The sequence below is a fragment of the Orbicella faveolata genome, unplaced genomic scaffold (assembly GCF_042242905.1).
Source record: "Orbicella faveolata isolate gen_17 unplaced genomic scaffold, um_ofav_v1 contig_12, whole genome shotgun sequence".
Taxonomy (NCBI): domain Eukaryota; kingdom Metazoa; phylum Cnidaria; class Anthozoa; order Scleractinia; family Merulinidae; genus Orbicella; species Orbicella faveolata.
Window position 1 is genome coordinate 30199696 of NW_028301539.1, and position 19287 is coordinate 30218982.

General features: G+C 37.2%; 4 protein-coding genes across 4 annotated transcripts; 3 read left to right on the forward strand and 1 right to left on the reverse strand.

The window, feature by feature from the left end:
• Positions 1-54: 54 nt before the first annotated feature.
• On the forward strand, positions 55-4100 carry LOC110060422 (uncharacterized). Its single transcript, XM_020767199.2, has 3 exons — positions 55-381; positions 1534-1846; positions 2440-4100. Exons 1-3 carry the CDS (start codon positions 98-100, stop codon positions 2545-2547), a joined length of 705 nt encoding a protein of 234 aa, XP_020622858.2. The 5' UTR covers positions 55-97; the 3' UTR covers positions 2548-4100.
• Positions 4101-4226: 126 nt separating this feature from the next.
• Positions 4227-8588, forward strand: LOC110060391 (large ribosomal subunit protein uL13-like). The gene is made up of 9 exons (XM_089283279.1): positions 4227-4306; positions 4601-4673; positions 5100-5165; positions 5924-6025; positions 6552-6637; positions 7142-7201; positions 7778-7825; positions 8012-8086; positions 8465-8588. Exons 1-9 carry the CDS (start codon positions 4292-4294, stop codon positions 8543-8545), a joined length of 606 nt encoding a protein of 201 aa, XP_089139405.1. The 5' UTR covers positions 4227-4291; the 3' UTR covers positions 8546-8588.
• A 722-nt stretch (positions 8589-9310) lies between these two features.
• LOC110060392 (uncharacterized) lies at positions 9311-12831 on the forward strand. The gene is made up of 5 exons (XM_089283280.1): positions 9311-9474; positions 10781-10894; positions 11413-11523; positions 11831-11909; positions 12241-12831. Exons 1-5 carry the CDS (start codon positions 9385-9387, stop codon positions 12315-12317), a joined length of 471 nt encoding a protein of 156 aa, XP_089139406.1. The 5' UTR covers positions 9311-9384; the 3' UTR covers positions 12318-12831.
• Positions 12832-13102: 271 nt separating this feature from the next.
• On the reverse strand, positions 13103-17936 carry LOC110060412 (uncharacterized). The gene is made up of 6 exons (XM_020767183.2): positions 17579-17936; positions 17337-17479; positions 16422-16656; positions 15206-15429; positions 14443-14645; positions 13103-13749 (listed from the first exon to the last, which is right to left on the reverse strand). The coding sequence occupies exons 1-6, from the start codon at positions 17622-17624 to the stop codon at positions 13668-13670; spliced, it is 933 nt and encodes a 310-aa protein (XP_020622842.2). The 5' UTR covers positions 17625-17936; the 3' UTR covers positions 13103-13667.
• Between the last annotated feature and the right edge of the window lie 1351 nt (positions 17937-19287).

Genomic DNA, 19287 nt, shown 5'->3' on the forward strand with positions numbered 1-19287 from the left:
GAGCAGCTGGATTTAAACGGTGATTTGATTGGCTGTAATTGGGACCCAAATAAGCCAATCAGAATACATTTTAGAAACGCATTGAGACATTTTAATAATGGCGGACGCAGCGAGGCTTTTTGGAGGTAATGAACTTGATCATCCTGAAGTTCTTTCGAGAGAGCGGCTCCTAGAAATTTTGTGCGAGAGATCTTTGCGCCAGGAAGATCTTGTGAATTTAGAGAAAGGTGATCTAGTCCAGCTGTTTTATAAATACGTCACGCCATTGCCTCAAAGACTCCATCAACTCCGCCGTGCGAAAAGGATGATACCTTGTGGCAAATCTGAAGAAAGTAATTGTTCAAAAGGAAGAACTTCTAAAGTAGTACGGTTAAGGAAAAGGTAAGGGGTTGTTTAATCGAGAAACCAGCAAATCAGTGGTGTTAGCTGTCTTGATTCTGTCTTGATTCAGACCACAATTGAAGGCAGCGCGCTTGCATAGCGGGCAGGTGGTAGTTAGCTTAGATTTTATTTACTCGCCTTGCTTTCAAACCCAGTACTTTGATGAAACAGTGGTGCTACTGATCATCAAGCTTCAAGGATGTATCCCTCCTAGGTAGCAAGCAGTCGCTTTTCGGTTTTTCAAGTTGAAAACGCAATAACTTAAATATAGCACGTTCCCAACAAATCTACATCTGTGAAGTTTGCCTGATCATACTTCTTTCAAAAAGATAGGTATAATCTTGACATGGCCCTGGTTGTACAAAGGGTGGCAAATGCCATCCACTAGAGAGGTGAAGTGCAAATAAAGAAACTGCATTATCCAGTGGATAATGATTACTGAGTGGATGTTTTGGCTATTCTTTCAGCGAATACATCTAGCTAGGTTTTTTGTAACTCAAACTTTATTATTTTTTTTTTTTCGCTTTAATTTCCGGTTTTCATGTGACATCATTTTTTTTTTTCCAAAATAAACAATTAGTAATCCCTCTGAAGTTTTAGTTTCATCAGATGTAGGACCATCTAAGAACTTGACATTTTACAATGTGTAACCTTTACACCATTCCTTGTTATGTTATAGGGGAAGTTTGAATTTCCAAGTTCATGCGTTGCGTGACATTAAAATGGCAGCCTGAGAAGGTTCTCGCATAGGTCAAAAGAAAAGTTATTGCTCAAGTTTTTGCTAAAATTATGAACAGTCCTTGTACTAGCAGAATTATTACTTTCAATTATGTGGCAGAACTCCAGAGTAGTAATTTTTCGTTTCAATAGCAAAACTCAGTGACAGATGTTTCTGTTACTTCACGGCCAACATGTTGGTGTCCCTCGGAAGGACATCAACATGGTGTCTCCATACAAAGGTTTATAAATTTGGGTGAAACACTTTTCAAAATAATGTGTGAATGAAAAACTGCACAGACCTAAATCTTGGCGAGGTTGTTTATATATCAATCATCTATCATATCCCAGACTCGTGACGTAATTAATTTTTTTATTGAATGGTTACAAATGGTGTGACAGTGTAAACCAGCAATTATTTTCTTTTCCTTTCAGGAAATCTGAAGAAATTGTAGCTACAACTCCAATCAAGATAGCAAGGACAGAATATAAAAACAGTATCAATATTAACAAAACTCCTGCTTATCTTGATTCAATAAACAAAGGAGTAAACTCAGTTTCCATCAATGCAACTTCTCCAACCACAAACACAAGAACTAGTCATGAACGCAATACAGTCAACAAAGCAATCAAACCAAAAGTGATTAAATTGAATAGAACAACTTTAGGACTTAATGTGGATAAGTCATTTGAACACTCTGTACTGAAGGATGATTCCAGGTCAAGTTTAAATGGTGGTGCACAAAAGGTACGATGGCATAGCAATAACCTGGATATCTTCTAAATAATCATTATACAGGGTTGTGAATTTCAAAAATCCATCCATTTTAAGTTGGTGTGTATAGTATGGGAGCTGTTGATGGTCAAATGGGTAGGCTTTATGTGTTACCTGACACGAAAAATTTGGAAAACAAGCAATAATTTCACTATAGTCTAACATGCATTACAAGCAGACTGTCACTTCATTTACATATCTTGTGAAGAAACTTGAACCGAAAAATATTTAAGAGTACCATGAGACAAATTGCCGTTTATTTTTGTGGAATTTATACATACATTCGTATCTAGACATTTGATTATTAACAGCTTGTAAACGAGCAAAGCTTTGCAACACATAAGTTACTCTAATCATTTTGAAGTTGACAATGGCATCACAATGGCCCAAAAAATATGTTGTTTTATTTTATTGTTGATTTTTATGCGTTTATAACTTAGAATATAATTATCGTGCCAGATGAAGTAGATCTCTTGTATACTTTTCCATGGTCTATAATTTATGTTGCATCCTTAAGGAAGTTAATTGCTGTTGTTTTGAAATGATTGATTTTTCTCTTTCTGCAGGAAGTTGTTGCATCCACATCATCGAGTGAATCAGGTTCAGATGTTAATGATACTGAAATTAGAAACACAAAAAGGAAATTTGAGAAAATAGCTGTCACTTGGCCATAAATACAAAACTGAAGTACACATGATGACATATTTTATTCAATGTATCATTTTAGATAACATTTTTATCATTACTTGTTATTTAATTACACTGTAGTTGCAAAATACCAAAGAAATGAACAAACTTTCACCTGCTACTTTGTGGAGATGTAGAACCATGCAAATTCATTGATTGGTCTTAAAATTCCCAAATATTGAACATATGTAAATCAACTAAGAGTAACTGTAAAGCTCTGATAATCAACTCCAGGTTTATTACATTTTGTGCTAAAGGCCTTTTGATTTATTTATGGGAGGAAGGAGGGTGAATTTAGGAGATGGTGGGTATTATTGAAAGGTGTTTTCCATCTGTGATGTAGGGGGAGTCATTTTGGGATTTATTTAGGGTGCCTATTATTAGAATTTTACAGCATTTCTCTTACATATTGATTGAGTTTCATATCTCATGTAAATATGCCAGCTCCAAGTATGAGCTGTTTGTTGAGGCGTAAATAGCTTTTTGATTACAGCAAATTGAAAAAGAGAAATAAAATAAGCCCAGTAAACAATTTGTCTTGCAAATTTATTGATTGAAGTACTAATGTAAAGTAGTAGTTTTTATGATATGAGTTATGAATATTAAAATCTGTATGCGAAAATTTTTTAAACTCATTTTCCACTTTTTTAACACTGATCACATTGGATTATGCCACAATATAGCCCATTTTGCAGTTGTGTGCTTAGTTACCTTGCTTTGATACAGACCTCTCTGCTTTTCTCATATACATGCCACCTAGTTAGCATAGGAACAACTTGAGTTACACAACAAAACAAGGTCACCTGCAGCCTTGCTGCCATTCAAAGTCCAGGTCACTGAACAGACAACTATAGAATGGTCTATTAGGTTGTTAACATCATGGGATCATTCCCATGGTGGAAAATTGACATTTTAATCAATTTAAGGACAGCTCCATATGATCGCAATGCCTCATTTTGTACTTTTTTGTGCACAGTTGAAGAAGACTTCTTCCATCATCAAGTTTGCAGTTAAAGTACTGTAGACAATAATGAAAGTACCCCCTTGAAAACAAAACAGTTTTAATTTTTTTTTTAATATCTATGAGATTACAGTGGTATATGTTAATATGTATATGTTTTTATTTATATTTAATTTCTGTATGATCATTAAATTGTAGATTGTGATGTAAGTTAGCAAATATAACAATTATTTTACTAAGTACCCACGAGATACTTCAACTAATGCCTTATGTTACCCAAGAGGGGAAATGGGCCAGACTTACTCAGGCTTACAGTATAATTTTTAAGACCACCAAGCTAAATTAATCCCATTTTCCTCATTATTATCTTAGCTCACTTCCTCAGGAAACCCAATTAAAAGCGTAAGACTTTTTTTGGAGACTTGAAGGACCTGAAATAAAATCAACTGATGAATGAGTAAATTCAGTAAATAAAGTTTTTGAATTTTCCCTGTTGTTACTTAAATGTATCTTTATGTCATTCTGTGCGAAGTTTCAACGAATGAATTAAAAATTATCTTGAATTGTTTTTGAGAGACTGTAGAAGTAATAAAATTATGTAAACACTTAAGTTCAGGGCCGACTTCCTGTTCAACGCAATGCTTGGTTGCGGGGAGACTAGTACCATAGTTTGGCCTTTGTAACCAGGCTAACCCCTTTGACCACTTGTGGGGCCGCCCCTCATATTTGTCTCGCATGTGTCTCTCGTTCTTTCTTTTAGCGGCTCCAACATGGGGTTTGAGAAGGTAATGTGTGTGTACCGAAAGAAGACAAGTTTCGTCTTTATCAACCCCGAAAATTGAATAAATACTGATGCAATTAAAGAGAAATACTTGGCTCTGTACGATGTCGTCTATTACCGCAAAATACTGCATAGATGCGGCGGTATTGCCAAATTGAAATAAGAAAGTTGAGATCGTAAGAACTTCTCGAGCAACATGTGGGAAACTCTGTCGCTAATCACTATAAAGTACTAAAGCCTTTAAGGCTGCCCCGTTTGTTACTTGTTGATATAAGAAGAATCTTCTTTGCAATTGCAGTCAATTGTCATCGACGCTTCGGGCCATCTGTTAGGCCGTTTAGCCTCCACCATTGCCAAGAGCCTGTTGACTGGTAAGAAACTACGGTTCTATACTATTTTTTCGATGATTATTACAAGTCTGACTTGGACTTCATCTTTTTTAATAGAGCCTTATAACTGAATTTTCTGTTCAAGTTTGGAACTGGGAAGGGTAAGAATCGGGAACACTGATTCAAAACACGTTTGTAGAGCAAGTATATTCACTAAATTTTTCAAGATTAGGAAGGAGTTAGGAATTTCGATTTGCCAGACAAGAAATGAAGAATTGAAAGTTCTATGCAGATTCCTTTTCAAAAGTAGGTAAACAAGGTTTACGTTTTAGGTATTCCTTGCATTCCACATAATTATTCCAGTCTAAAATAAAGTTGCCCTTGGCTTGAATCTTTTTAAGTATGGATGATTCAGATTTTGTGTCGGACAATAAAATTATTGACCACAATCTGCAAATGTTTCTACAGGGCAAAGAATAATTGTTGTCCGCTGTGAGCAAGTGAACATCAGTGGAAGCTTCTATAGAAACAAGTGTAAGTTGCCTTTGTGTTGTGGATATTCAATGATGCACAATCAGTGCACCACTCTTAATGTCCAATTTTCTCTCTGAGAAGTTGCGGCAGAGGAACAGGGTAGTTGTAATCAAGGTTGCCAAGTGTATTGGACATATTTTGGTGAATACAGCTACCATGATGGTTATGATAAATAAAAGATAAATAAATTACAATGCTTAGAGAGGAAGCCACATCAGCCATATCTGGTTTTCATGTGGGTCCTCTGTCCTGGTCAAATTGGAATATGGAGATGTTGGTTTTTGTGGAGGGAGGAAAACTGGAGAACCCGGAGAAAAACCCTCAGAGCAAGGCGAGAACCAACAACAAACTCAACCCACATGTGGCACCTGGGCAGAATTGAACCCAGGCCACATTGGTGGGAGGTGAGCACTCTCACCACTGTGACATCCCTGTTCCCCAAATTACGACTCTCTGCAGACGCCTTTCTTTAAAGAAATTGGGCACCAAGCCTGTGGGTCTGAGACAATGAAATTTGGGCAAAGGTTTTTGTAGCTTTTTGCTAACACTAGGGAACAGAGAGAAACCTTTTTCAGGTCTCCAAGGTTATACCTGCCACATTTATCCAATGCATGCAAGGGATTTTTAGCATCCAACAAATGCTCTAAGTTCAAATAATGCAAACTTCTGTTTTAGTGTTGAGATTTTAATGATTTGAATGCTGAATTGTAACTGATTAAAGAAATTCTTGACCTCATGTTTTGTTTTTGATTTCATAGTAAAGTACCTTGATTTCTTAAGGAAGCGAACTAATACTAAGCCAAGCAGGGGACCATTCCATTTCCGTGCTCCAAGCAGAATTGTATGGAGGACAGTTAGAGGTAAATATTTTATTTTTTTGGTTGGTGTTATTTTTGCTGTCTGGCTAATAACTGTTTTAAAGTCTCTTAAGAATGCAGTGGACCCCTTGATTTAGTGGCCCATTGATGATGGGCCACCAGATCTTTTCATTTCTGCTGGGTGACCATGTTAAAGGAGTTCTTGGATAAGAAATAATGACTGAGCTTTTTTGTGTGCCAAACGAAAAGTGCCAAAACAACAATGGGGTCATATTAACAAGGTTTTGCTAAAGCAGGGTTCCACTGTACAGGCACATGTTTCTGTGACAAAATTATTTTCTTTTCACATGAAGGGACATGCAGCAGCTACATGGTGCAGCAATAAGGTATGCCATTGAAAACTTTTGGCATAAGCAAAGGGGGATGTGTTGCTGTAGCATGTTCCTGTTATACGTCCCCTCATGTTCTGTTGCTGCAGCATGTCCCTTTGTGAGAAGACCTTTATTTTAGATCATAAAATTTCAAATCTTTGGGTAAATTTGATGACAGAGGTCTTTTACTTTTCCAGGGATGATTCCACACAAGACCAAACGAGGCACAGAGGCAATGAATCGTCTTAAAGTGTTTGATGGTATTCCTCCACCTCATGACAAAGTAAGTTATTAGGTCACATGAACACTCATGATTTCTCAGATTTCTCTACATATGGCAGCTTGATCTTATATAAATAAAGTAAATAAAAAGAAATCAAAAAAATTAACCAACCTTTATTCACCCTCGGGACCAGCAGTTAAATTTCAGAAGCAAACATTTTCAAATTCAACTTTTTGAGGGTAAAAACCCCAACTGGCAGGAGGCCACTCAGTTTGCAATTTATAAGCATGGCCGTGGTTTGAACTTGGGGCTACTGTGAAACAACCCCCATTAGTGGTCAGAGCAGGACTTGAACCTATGACCTCTGGATCTCAATTCTGGCACGCTTATCACTTGGCCCCTTTGCCTCCTCCTCTTATTACAAGCTGATCTGATAGGAACTGCTGTACAAATATTATTTTATTCTTTTTATTGTACATTTACAAATCTTGAAAAGCATGGCTAGGCCTTCATTTTAAGCTTCCATTGATAATCTTTTGCATTTACCTTTTGTTCTTTTCTTAGGAAAAGAGGATGGTGGTGCCATCAGCCCTGCGAGTTGTTCGTTTGAAGCCAGGAAGAAAGGTAAGATCCCTAAATTCACTGAATCAAGCTTTATGACCAGTGACTAGAAATACTTTTTGCTGCTTTCATAAGTTGCCAGCGATAGGCAAGCATTCAGGATATGAATCTACCCAAACAAGGCCATTTTGTGTGCTAAAAAGGCACCAAGGGAAGTTTGAGAAACTTTTACTGTCCAGATTTGACTATACAGAGATGGACTCCATACATGAACAAGTCTTTATCTAATGCAACATGTTTGTGTCGCAGTTCTTGATTAGTGATGTATAGTGTATTGTTCTTTTTCAGTGTTTACACACTTCAACTTTTGAAACTTTGTTAAGCAACAGTTACAGTAAAATGTTCAAATACATGTAGCTTGTTTATTATTCACTTTTTAGTTTACTTTTCTGTTAGTGCTTATTCACATGTGCTCCTTGTTGCTCCTGTGCAATGTGTATGTGCATATGTCAAAATGTTAATGACAGAACTGTGGCTTGTTTTGTGAGGGATGTATCGCCTAATGATAACTTTATTTAATTTATTTTTTCAATTTTCTCCTATGGAAGTCTTTTATACATAATTTGTTTCCCATTGCAGTATTGTGTGCTGGGAAGACTCTCACATGAGGTTGGCTGGAAGTACAAGGTTGGTTTTAATAGTGGCAGTATTTTTATTCAATAATAAATTATACCTGTCTCACATAATTCCCACCAATCTATCTTTGCTGTTTGCTGATAAGGTGAATGTAAGTGATTGCTGTTTGTTATTAACTTTGCTGGCAAACTGCACTTTCAAGTGCACAGTTAGACATAATTATTTTGTGTGTTTTAGGATGTTCTTGAAACCCTGGAAGAGAAGCGCAAGGCTAAAGCTGCTGTGTACTACGAACATAAGAAGAAACTCCAGGTGAGAAATAACATCTGTTCTCCTCTTCGGGCTCGGTTCGGGCTGTTAGTTTTTCCTGTGTTTTTTTTTTTTTTTTTTTTTTTTTTTTCAGGCACTGTAGTTCCAGCTGAATATGGTGGACTTTGGAACGTAGCTGGAGCTGCATTGCCTGAAGAAGAGCAGTAAAACTGCCCAAAACAATGCATTTTAAAACATTTTAACCTCCGAAAAGTCTCATGTAGAAGAAGATTTACTTTATTTATTTTATGTGTAAACATGAGAGGTTCTGAAAGTTTCAGAAAAACTGTTACTCCTCTCATTTATTTGTTCTTTCAAAACCAGGAAATATATCATTTTGTACTGTTACTTTTTCTTACTTTCTTTTATTTTTATTTTCAGAAACTAAAACAGAAGGCTGAGCAAGACAAAGCAGATGAGCTGGAGTCTGTGAATGAAGTGTTGGAAAGTTATGGTTATTGATAGAATCATCAGCAGAAATAAAATTTAACATTCTTGCACTGAAGATGTTGTGTAATATCCTTAAGGCCAATAAAGAGCTCTTAAACAATATCACTCTTTCTAAAATAAACCATTTCAGCTTGCATTGGTCCCAACAACCAAAAGCTGTATACCATTGCTGCTGATATAAAGGTGTAACAAAGGTATCAAAGAGGACCTCTCGTCCTGACACACACCTGGTCCAGCTCTTACATGTGGCGTTCCGTGGTGGCTAGAACTGGACTAAACACACTCAGCAGAAGTAAGACCAAGAAACAGCGGAACGGCCTAGTTGGTTTTCCCTTACGATCAAGGGATGTGCGTAAATTTTGGGTAGTAGGCCGTATAGGAGAAAGGAAACGGTCAATGGCCAATTCCCTCTATGGCATGAATCATGATAGTTGTGTTAAATCATCAAAACAAATACCCACTTCTAGACGATGAATACGACTACCATGATTCCGTGCAGGCGTTTTCTTGGTAACTTAAAGTCACACCCTCTGCCCTGGCACATTTCTTACATCAGATAAATTTAACCCACTGGCTTCGCGTGTATACATTCTTTTACGATACGTAAGCTTATAGGTGTCGGCGCCAAAAATTTTCAACGATGGGATACCGTAAAGTAATGTTCTCATGATGAGGTAGACCGCAGTGGATTTTTGCGCGAAATATTATTTTTGACCACTGCAGGCGCGGGGCCTGGGCCTAGGCAGCATCCTCGATGTTACATCATCAGAGATAGAGTATTATGGGTTACTCACGTGCAGAATCGATTGATCGTCAGTTTGTCAGGAAGGCTGTTGCATAAGAAGAACAACATGGCGCTTTTTACTCGGGGTTTGACGAACGCTGCAAAGTTAGGAGTTAATACAAGGATAGGAGCTGCAGTTGCTTTCTACCACAAGAATGTAAGAGTTATTTTCTTTTGTTTTCAACCTCACGCGTTGTAAAATAGCTACGGTTGTCGATCTGACGTGAAACGCGAATTATATTGCACGGGTACGGTTTAGAACTTTCACCAAGCTCTGGTTAATTACTTGTTCGCGTTTTTATACTTTGTTTCAGGGCATCCAAAATTTGTTCATTCAAAGACAAGCTATCTTATTGTGATTGCGAGGTTGATCGGAAGAATCCCCTTTTTCGTGCTTGCAGTTTTCAGAAATGTAAACAAGGTTAAGTTGTTTGGTTATGTTTGCACAGTCATGCAGGCGCTAAGTCAGGTTTTTGGCTCATGCGTAAAGAAAAGTAACTTTCCACAACCTTCTTATGTCTTAAATTTCCAAGAAAAAGCTCTAGGTACTGTGAATGTCTCGCCTGTTTTGGAGTGAACAACTTAACGTCAACCCTTATTACACATCTTGTATCTTGCGTCATAATTAGCTTACATTTTGTCAGGGTATATCACCATATCGTCGTCTTAGCTAAATTAAGCCTCTGCCATTGAAAATTTCAGTAGGAGGAAAAACTAATGTGATTTGCTTATCTGTTTTACAATAAAAACAACCCAACATGGTCAAGCAGAGATTAAGATGAAAAACTGAATTTTATTAACAAATTTGGATCATCACAAGAGCTTTAAATTGTTAAAAGAACAGAGATTCTGAATTGAAACATCCATACTCGAGAGGCAATTTAATGAATCGTCTCTCCAACATACTTTCAGACTCTTTTCGTACCTTCAACAACAACTGAGTGCTGTCATTCCCAAAGTTACCTGTCAACCTGCCAAAAATAGGTTTTATTTTCTTCATGCTTGATTATAAATAAAATTTCACTATTAAAAATTGATATGTGTTAAACTATGTGAGTCAAGTCCATGAACACAATGCTATGACTCTGGCCAGGGGCCCATTTCTCAAAAGCCCTGGAAACGTTTCAGGCCCACAAAGCTACTTTTAGTTAACCAGTATTTAAAGACAGAGAGTTGTATACGCCTGAAACTTCTTGTATGAAGAGAGCCTCTGTTCACATTAAGAATATGCTTATAAAACAGCTCTGTAGTCTTAAGGTTTGAGATTTTGCTACACTTTTCGGGTGTGAAAACTTTTTGGGACCTTCAAGAAATGAGCCCCAGGGCTTGAACCAAGGACTGCCCAATCAGTGAGTCCTGCACAATAACCATTAGACCACCACAGCTGATGTGTAATACAGAGACAGAGCTGCTGTCAGATGCATGTGCTGTAAAAATATTTGCTTTGTGGTACATGTCCATAGGTTATTGACCATTATGAAAATCCAAGAAATGTTGGATCTATGGACAAGGATGACTTGAGTGTAGGAACTGGACTGGTTGGAGCTCCAGCTTGTGGTGACGTCATGAAACTTCAGGTTGGTCTATATGCATATAATACAGCTGTTTTGGGGAAGATTACCTTACGACAGGGTATATATATGTGTTTGAATAATACTGTTATCTTTTTATTTTAATATACATGCAAAACTTTTGGCATACTGATTGGCTGAGAGCATGTCAATTTATCTCAAAAACAGTGTAGGAAGTTGAAATTGAGTGCAAAGCATTGAAATTGAGTGCAGAAAGTTGAAATAAAATTGTACACATATTATTAACACGTTATCAAGTAATTTTTTTCCCATGCACCTTGGAATTAATGAGCACTCATCAATTTTTCAAAGACTACAAATAGCACTTGCCGTACAGGCTTGTGCATTTTTTTAGTCTTTGAATGATTTACTTGTGCTTATGTATCCCCACTTGCACTTGAAATCATTTCATTACCTATACGTACAACCTTGCTTCTTTATCTAGTCTTTGAACAATGTTTCTTGTTGATCAGGTTTTAACAATAATGTAATGTTGGTTATAATGAGCATGCTTAATTCTTCAGATCAAAGTTGATGAAAATGGTAAAATTGTGGATGCAAAGTTCAAGACATTTGGTTGTGGTTCTGCCATTGCCTCAAGTTCCCTGGCTACTGAGTGGGTCAAAGGAAAATCGGTAAAAAAATCTGACTGAGCTGCAATTCAATTGCAGCTCAGTCATTCAATTGAATTGAATGTAATTATAATAAGGCTAGCACATATAATCTCTTTATTTTCAGACATTTCTGTAGCTAAAATATGTGTAGCATAATTGGGTTAATGAACTCTTGATACAGAGAACAAGATATAAAACTGAAATAAATCTTCACGCACGCGGTAGATTAGTTCATTGATCTTTCAGCAGCTGAGCCCAGGATAGTTTATGTCAAGGTGCAATCCATGCTTTGTAACGGTGATTATTAATGATATCTGTGATTTTGCAGGTAACCGATGCTAAAGAGATTAAAAACACTGAAATCGCCAAGGAACTTTCTCTTCCTCCAGTAAAACTCCACTGCTCAAGTAAGTTAAGGCCACGGGAAACAAGGAAACATTGTTGCCAAAATATTGTCCCTTGTCTTGAGAAACAATTTTTCCACAACATTTCCTTGTTTGCAGAGGCTTTTACAGAGTAGTTACTGGGAAGAATGTACCAATCATGTGTATGTCCTATTGTTCCCAGTTAAACACCAACCTTTGGCAGATGATAAATTTACATTTATCTCTTGCTTAGATTTCTGAAAGTATAGCATACTTTTCAAAAACAATATTATGACTGAAAATTGTGTCTCTTGTGTTCCATGTAACATTCAGTGGGTTACTAAGAATGTTTTGTTGTTTTTTTTATCATCAGTGCTTGCAGAGGATGCCATCAAAGCTGCACTGAATGACTACAAAGTCAAGCAGGAATCACTTAAAAAAGAAATATAAAGCAAAGAAAATATCATCAAATGTTCACCCTCAAACCCAGCAGGAAGAATTGACCATGTTATCAACATTTACAAAATGTTACAATAGTGGTTTTCTGTCAGCTTTTGTTGACTCACCAGAGTCAAAAATGGGCAAAGCCATTGCATAGGAAGAGGTTAACATAGTTCAGTCCTCACTTCATGAAAGATGGAACAATGATTGTTACTGATTAGACCACATTTTGATTACTATTTTGACGAACACATCTCCATTAAAGAAAAACTATTTCTTTGCTAAAAAGGTGATACTGGCAAAATATGCTAAAGTTTATTTTGCACTTTGTATTTTGGCAACTTGTTTAGTGTTCATATTTTCTTATCAAGTTAGTTGCTAACTATATTTATGTGGTAAAATTATCATAGCTAAGCATCTCATTGTAAAGAAGTGGAATTAATTTAATGTCATTGGCAAAATCTGTACAATACATGGTGACGGTCATGTTTAGATAAACAATAAAGTTCTCTCCTAATCCAAACATTTTTTTCTCTCTTATCTTGTGTAACAAAACACAAACTACTGAATTGTTAATGAAACTAAGCTTTTAACTTCATGATATTTTACAATTTTTTACGTTAGATTTTGCTTTGTTGGGTTTACCTAAGACTTGTTTCTTATGTTGAACAAATCATAGAATTTAATGCCAACTGCATCAGCAACTGCAAGGATTTGAAGAGTAACAAAGCTGAGAGCATGTTTTGTAGAATAAAATTTTGATTTTTCATGAGGCATAGGGGACCAAAAGAAGATTGCATGGTGCAGTGCATCTTTTTATTGAGATTTAATCTTGACAAAATGTACTGAATCTTGTTTTTACAGCTTTTAGTGTTTCTGTTCTTCCATCTAGTTGAGCTGCAAAAAGCTGAATTATAGATAATGAAAATGTCTGCGATGTTCTAAAACAAGTGCAAGGACCCAGGACCAGCTACAGCCATGCAGGACTTTGAGAGAGTCTAACACAGAAACTATTCACGTATGATTAGTTTTGAATGATTAAGGCAGTATAGTCATAATTCACTTGTCAAGTCAGTCTGGAGTTGTGCTGATGTCAGGCTGTTATCTTGGGTTGATAATGAAACTTTCAGATGCAACATCTATGTCTGAAAACTTTCAAGTGCAGCATCTACCGGTACATTTGATTCTTTGAACTGATTGGTATGCCATGTTGCTGGGTCTTGTTGCCATGCATGGCAGATTTTCTTATAGTAGTTCTTGAAGTCTATCGTACTGGGCAGCCTGACATTTACTTAAGGAGCTCTTTTTAGGCTCCACAAATAATGGTCAATAATGAGGTTACTGGTAATTTCTGCCAGGTCACTGAGCAAAGCCCAGAAGTCCGACATCCACCAGCTTTTGTATTTTAACTCTCATTTCAGCAGTAGCATTCTTTACTTCTCTGCAGAGAAATGAAAAGAATATGTTAACTTCTCATTACAAAACAGTTCATGAATTGAAAGTTAATATGTACTTGTTATTTGAAACTGGCAGCCAAACTTAAACTCTCCTTGTGAAAAACTACAACATTTCAATTTGCATGTCTTTTACTTTGAACATTTTGTCTTGTTGCATGATGTCAAAAAGCTTATTTCTAACAAAAGTTTGAGTTGCTTCTGCTGTTAGTTGTCAAGGGTCAAAGAAAGTACACTGGTCTAACATACATCGAAATACAGCAAGCAGTGACATGACCAAGGGGAAGATCTCTAAACATTTGCCATGATGTAAAATTAAGTTTTTTTTTATCATGTAATTGATACTGTTCAGTCATAACAAACAAAAAGACTGATATGCTTTGAAAGTGACTTCTGTTGAACGATAGTAGATAACTGCTTGACTTTCAGTGTAGCCAATAAATTTGTGTTTATCAATTAATTCAACCTCAGTGATGCAATACCATTCAATCTTCAAAATGTCTTTCTCCTAAATGCAATGATTAATGATTCTATTCACTTGGGTAAAGTGCAAACCTTATTGAATTGGCTCCATTTGAACTGTGTCTACCAGAACAACAGTAATGGAGTATTCATCACAACATGGAGTAATTCTGTTTTCTAGTGTTAAATGAAAACCACATGATGGCAGCATTACTCACAACTGTGCAGTTTCAGGATTGGTTTTCATCAAGGTCAATAATCGCTGTATTTGATGATCTTGAAGCACTTTCATAACTTCAGGATCTGACAGAATTTCCTGCATTTTGGCCTCATCCTCAGGGGAGGGAGGGACAGGAGGTTGTTGCCTCGCACTTGATCTTTCAGTCAGTCCAATGTTGGTATCTTGAGGATTGCTTGGTTCCTATAGATTGAAACATACCTTGTGTTCACTTAAAATTACAACTGCTCAAAATTTATATTTATTTGACCGTATTGACTAATTCTACCTTGTTGAGTATATAATTAGCTCTTCATTTAACTGAGCAGGAGGTCTGTATAGGAGAATCTTGACTGAGGTCTGTACACATGACCAAGGTCAAGTTTCTCCCATACAGACCGACTAAGCTTGGTTAATAAGATGTTTATTACACAGCAAACAAGAGCAGTTTAATTAGTTTAATGTAACTGGTTTGGATCAGCTGACATTCTGCTTGTGAAAGGTGGGGAGCTGAATTTAATTCTGCTAAAGTTTGCTCATCCTCTTTACTTTTTTTCTCATCAGGCTTTTTGTTACTTCCATAAATAAATATTGTTAGATGAAAATAGTCAATGATTATGCATTTTAGCTTGCAACTTTTTCACTGCAAAACATTTCCGGTCTAGATGCCCGTCTAGATGGGAAAATCTAGACCGCTTTCAATATCGATTTCAGCCAATCAAATTCATGAATTTGGTAGTTCCCAGTATCAGGTTCAATCTTACCGATTCACTTCTTGCATTTCCAAGCATGGTGAAGTGTTCTCCTAAAATTCCACTGAAGTCTTGAAGAGCTTTCTGCATTTCTGGGTGGCTTTCCAACATGGCCAGTGCCTTCATGGGGTCTGTCTGCACTTGAGACAGAGCAGCTGTGAAGGTGGGATCCATAAGCAGCTTTGCTAGAGAAGGATTGCTCTCAATTTTCTTTAATAGCTCATCTGTAATCCAATCTACAGTTAACATGTAACAAAGTTAAATTAACTTATATTATCATCTAGATAAAAATGGGGAAAAGTGATGCACCTTTACAGTCACATGACTAGACCAAAATTCTCTCATTTTTGCAGACTTTAAAGGGGACAGAGGAGGGGGACAGTTTCAGGGTACTCCCTAATTTGTACTGCTAGATTGGGTGAGGGACCCAGCAGAACACCTCCAGTTAAAGATGTTCTGAGACACCCCTTCCCAGCTCATGTTGTCAAATTGAAGATGACAAAGAGGTTTCGGGTTTCCTGATTTGGACAAAAATAAGGCTGCTCAATGTGAATGGAAGTGGATACTTGAAGGCAACTTTGTATGAATTACTAACACAGTGCTCTCAAGTTGATTTGTTGCCAAAGAGTGAGATTGTTGACAGTGCAGCCATCACTTGTGATGCTGCAGGTGTCACCTTCCTAGGGGGATCTGGGGGCATGCCTCCCATAAAATTTTAAAAAATTGAAGTAGCTAAGATGTGTTTTCCTGCGTTCTGAGTGGAAATGTGTTGCTTTAAAAGTAACTGTTTATATTCCACTGACTGCAGAAACACTTTCTCTGCACAAGAATTCCTACTGTTGCTAAGTGTTCGAAGAGAGTACAAGGCGAACAAGGAGTAAATTATGTCCAAAAAGATAATTATGTAGGTGGGTAATTTAATAGGCAGGACTAAAGCATGAAGGAACCTTAAATGCATGAGAAATAGTAGTTTCAGCGTGAGCGTGTAAGATTAAATTTGTTTGCATGAGTCTCATGCTCAATGCGCAATACTTGAGAGCTCTGCTAACATTTACTCAAAAATTATATGCTGCAAGATAGCCCTGTTAAATATCCTCCCCCCCCCCCCCTACAAACCCCTTTGATTTAATCAAAGTAGCACACTTTCAGCTTTAATGTTGCTTCTCTAGATCTCAGTGCAGACAATTTCTCATTCATGATTACTGCCAAGTAAGGATGTTTTAGTGACCTTTGTTCTCCAAGCTTGGTATGCTAGACTTCATTGCTTCCTGAACTTCTGGTATCTCTATTCCTTTGGTTTTTTGTTCTGGGTTCTTGGCCCTGATCACAGGCATATCTGTTTCAGCACTCTTCTTTGTAGATTTTGATGACTGCGTAGAGTTTACCTTTCTTGGTTTGGGGTTTGTTAAAAAACCTTTCTTAAATCCACCAAATGTCCTCTGACTTTCTGAAGCCTTGGGGGTCTTCGAAAACAAAGACAAGGAAAAGAAAAGTCAGATTCTGTGAACAGAAGAACATTAGGGCTATGTATAATATATAAATGATCAATCTAAGCAGATAGCTTTGTTTTACACTTCCATACTGGGTATGACAGGGGGCCGAGGCAACAATATGCGAGAAAAGGGACTTGGGAGGAAAGGGTGGCAGAAATATTTTCATTCTCTCTCTGACCACATGCCAGTACCATCTGATCAGCAGAAGTCAGTCACAGTATTGAAATCACCCAATAATCACAACTGGAAGTTTAATGCACTTATGTTGGTTCTTTTCTATCCATACGTGAATTACATAATAATACAAACTAAAACCCTTTTTCCCCTTGGTTTAGACCACACAATTAATGGGCCATTCCATTTTTTTTATCCGCACCCCCACCCCTCCTATTGAGGTACTAGGAAATCTGAGGTGGGGGGGAGAGTCGTTAATGTTAAAGGCCGTTTCTGAGGGGGCAACTGTTGGCTCCTTTGATCTTTTAATAAATTATGAAAGGGAGAAGTGTGTCGGCAGTTTGATCTTCCTTTCTCAAGGGGCAGAAAGTTAACTTTTCTGAGGGGGTAAAATAAAAAGTACCACAATAGGGGAGGGGGAGGGTGCCGATAATAAATGAAATGGCCCAATGTTAGGACAGATAGGGAAATATTACCTGTGCTGCAGATTCTGACTTTATCTTTGGTTTTGTGGCTGACATTTTTGTCGATTGTTCCGACGATTGTCCAGGTGACACATCCTCGCGTAACTTGTTTACTTGTTGAATTAGTTCTGACATATCCTCCAGAGGAGGTACATCTAAATGAGTTAACAAAAACAAAAACATTATTATTTACTGTACATGCGTGTGACAAAGATGGATACCCTGAATTTTTAAATAGCTGAAAGACTTTTTACCGTTTTCATCTTGGAGTTCATACCCCGCCGAAGGACTTTCTGCCATGTTTCTGTTCTAGTGAGTTGAGTTCTAAGCTGATCCTAAGACATAGCCGACAGAAATCGTATTGTTGAACCGGTAAAACTACATCAGCACATTTGTTGCCAGGCGTCACCTGTAAATGGCCGCGGAGAGCTAGACCTGAGTAAGTCCATATGCGGGAACGTTGCGGGTGTGCGCGGGTCTCGCGGTTAGAGTTCACGGGACCGGGCAGATTAAAAAGGATGAAAACCGTTTCTTTTTCCTTCTTTTTCTGGTTTCTAATATTCGAGTAGTCGATTCTTGCAGCTAAGCTCTCCTTCAAGTTTGCTTTGAAAAAAGAAACGAGAATCCAGGGGAAATTTCACCGCATTTACCGGATTACCGGTGACGTGGGGTGCGCTCGCTTTCGTCACCTGCTTAGCAACATTTAGAAACATCACGATTGCTTTCCTGTTTGTTAACGATGTCTGAAGAGATAATATTTCAGCCAATCTGACATTCGGCCTTCGAAGAAAGTTAAAACTCTCTGGCTTCCCAAAGCCAAAGTTTTTAATTACCGAAAGGATTGGATTGAAAGCATTGAAAATAATGCTCAATTTCCTTTTCCTAAAGTGATGGCTAAAACGAAAATGTTTCCTAAATAAAGCCAATTTTTCATCATGAAAAGTGGACATTTCGAACTTCAATAGTTCTTTGCACAAAAATTATGTCATTATGTTTAGGCGGCCTCTCCTGAGATGAAATGATAATTATTCCTTGGTTCAGGTTTTCGATATTATACTGTGGTTAGGATCAGGTGTAATTTTTTGGTGTCCTTGTATTTTAAGTCTAATTAGCGACGGTAGAACCATGCCATTATTATTTAGATATGCTCGGGAAAAGATTTACTACCTACAAACATCACATTTATCAAGCTTATATGTTTTCGAGCGGAAACACCTTTGACATATGGAAATTTTTCGGTTAATCAAAAAAAGTGAACTTTCGTTGAATCTAGCGCCGAAACTCTTTTACGACTGATACTCAAGCTTTCCAAGCGATCATGAGGTCTGTAATTCTTAGGAACATATTAAAAGCTCTTCAGTCATTATACAGGGTGGAAACAGAAGGATTTCCTCAAGCTGTGAATTAAAGAAACTGCATTTCATCAGCGAGCTAATTTGGTTTTAACTAATTAAATTCCGGTTCTGTTAATCTTTTTGCTGTTCAGCTGTTTCTTCTTTTTCGTTTCTATTTTTAATTTTGATTTCTTATATTTTTCCTTTACTTACATCAACTGTCAAACGCATATCACTGCACACTCTTTCACTAAAGAGGTTTGTATTGCGCCAATATAAAATCGGCAGACGAGTCCTCTCTGAAAAGTTACGATTAACTACGAAAATTGCTGACCCAGGTATATGATCTATTGCACTAAGTCAGTTGTTAAGTCTAGCGAGTCATATATAGCTAGACATTTGAATTTCCATTTTCTTCAGTTAAATTCACAGAATTAGGCGAAAAGAGGACTTTGGCAGAGCTGATCGCGAGAACAGTACATGGATAAGTCCCTGGGAAAACAAAAATGTGAGGAACATTCTTGATATACTTAATGGGAATTGAGACATATGGATCATAGATGGCCCCTGATACCCTAAAACCATGCAGGAAATAGCGCGAAATAGCCTTTGAATGCACGAGAAAACAA

What these genes read in the sequence shown, in the direction of transcription:
- LOC110060412 (XM_020767183.2), bottom strand. Translation starts at nt 17,624, where the DNA reads ATGGCAGAAAGTCCTTCGGCGGGGTATGAACTCCAAGATGAAAACG. An exon ending in TGAACTCCAAGATGAAAACG is followed by an intron (nt 17,480 to 17,578) that starts GTAAAAAGTCTT and finishes TAACTCATTTAG; the next exon opens with ATGTACCTCCTCTGGAGGAT. An exon ending in AGTCAGAATCTGCAGCACAG is followed by an intron (nt 16,657 to 17,336) that starts GTAATATTTCCC and finishes TTGTTTTCGAAG; the next exon opens with ACCCCCAAGGCTTCAGAAAG.
- LOC110060422 (XM_020767199.2), top strand. Translation starts at nt 98, where the DNA reads ATGGCGGACGCAGCGAGGCTTTTTGGAGGTAATGAACTTGATCATCCT. An exon ending in GTAGTACGGTTAAGGAAAAG is followed by an intron (nt 382 to 1,533) that starts GTAAGGGGTTGT and finishes TTTTCCTTTCAG; the next exon opens with GAAATCTGAAGAAATTGTAG. An exon ending in TAAATGGTGGTGCACAAAAG is followed by an intron (nt 1,847 to 2,439) that starts GTACGATGGCAT and finishes CTCTTTCTGCAG; the next exon opens with GAAGTTGTTGCATCCACATC.
- LOC110060392 (XM_089283280.1), top strand. Translation starts at nt 9,385, where the DNA reads ATGGCGCTTTTTACTCGGGGTTTGACGAACGCTGCAAAGTTAGGAGTT. An exon ending in TTGCTTTCTACCACAAGAAT is followed by an intron (nt 9,475 to 10,780) that starts GTAAGAGTTATT and finishes ACATGTCCATAG; the next exon opens with GTTATTGACCATTATGAAAA. An exon ending in GTGACGTCATGAAACTTCAG is followed by an intron (nt 10,895 to 11,412) that starts GTTGGTCTATAT and finishes TTAATTCTTCAG; the next exon opens with ATCAAAGTTGATGAAAATGG.
- LOC110060391 (XM_089283279.1), top strand. An exon ending in TGTATGGAGGACAGTTAGAG is followed by an intron (nt 6,026 to 6,551) that starts GTAAATATTTTA and finishes TTACTTTTCCAG; the next exon opens with GGATGATTCCACACAAGACC. An exon ending in GTTTGAAGCCAGGAAGAAAG is followed by an intron (nt 7,202 to 7,777) that starts GTAAGATCCCTA and finishes TTCCCATTGCAG; the next exon opens with TATTGTGTGCTGGGAAGACT.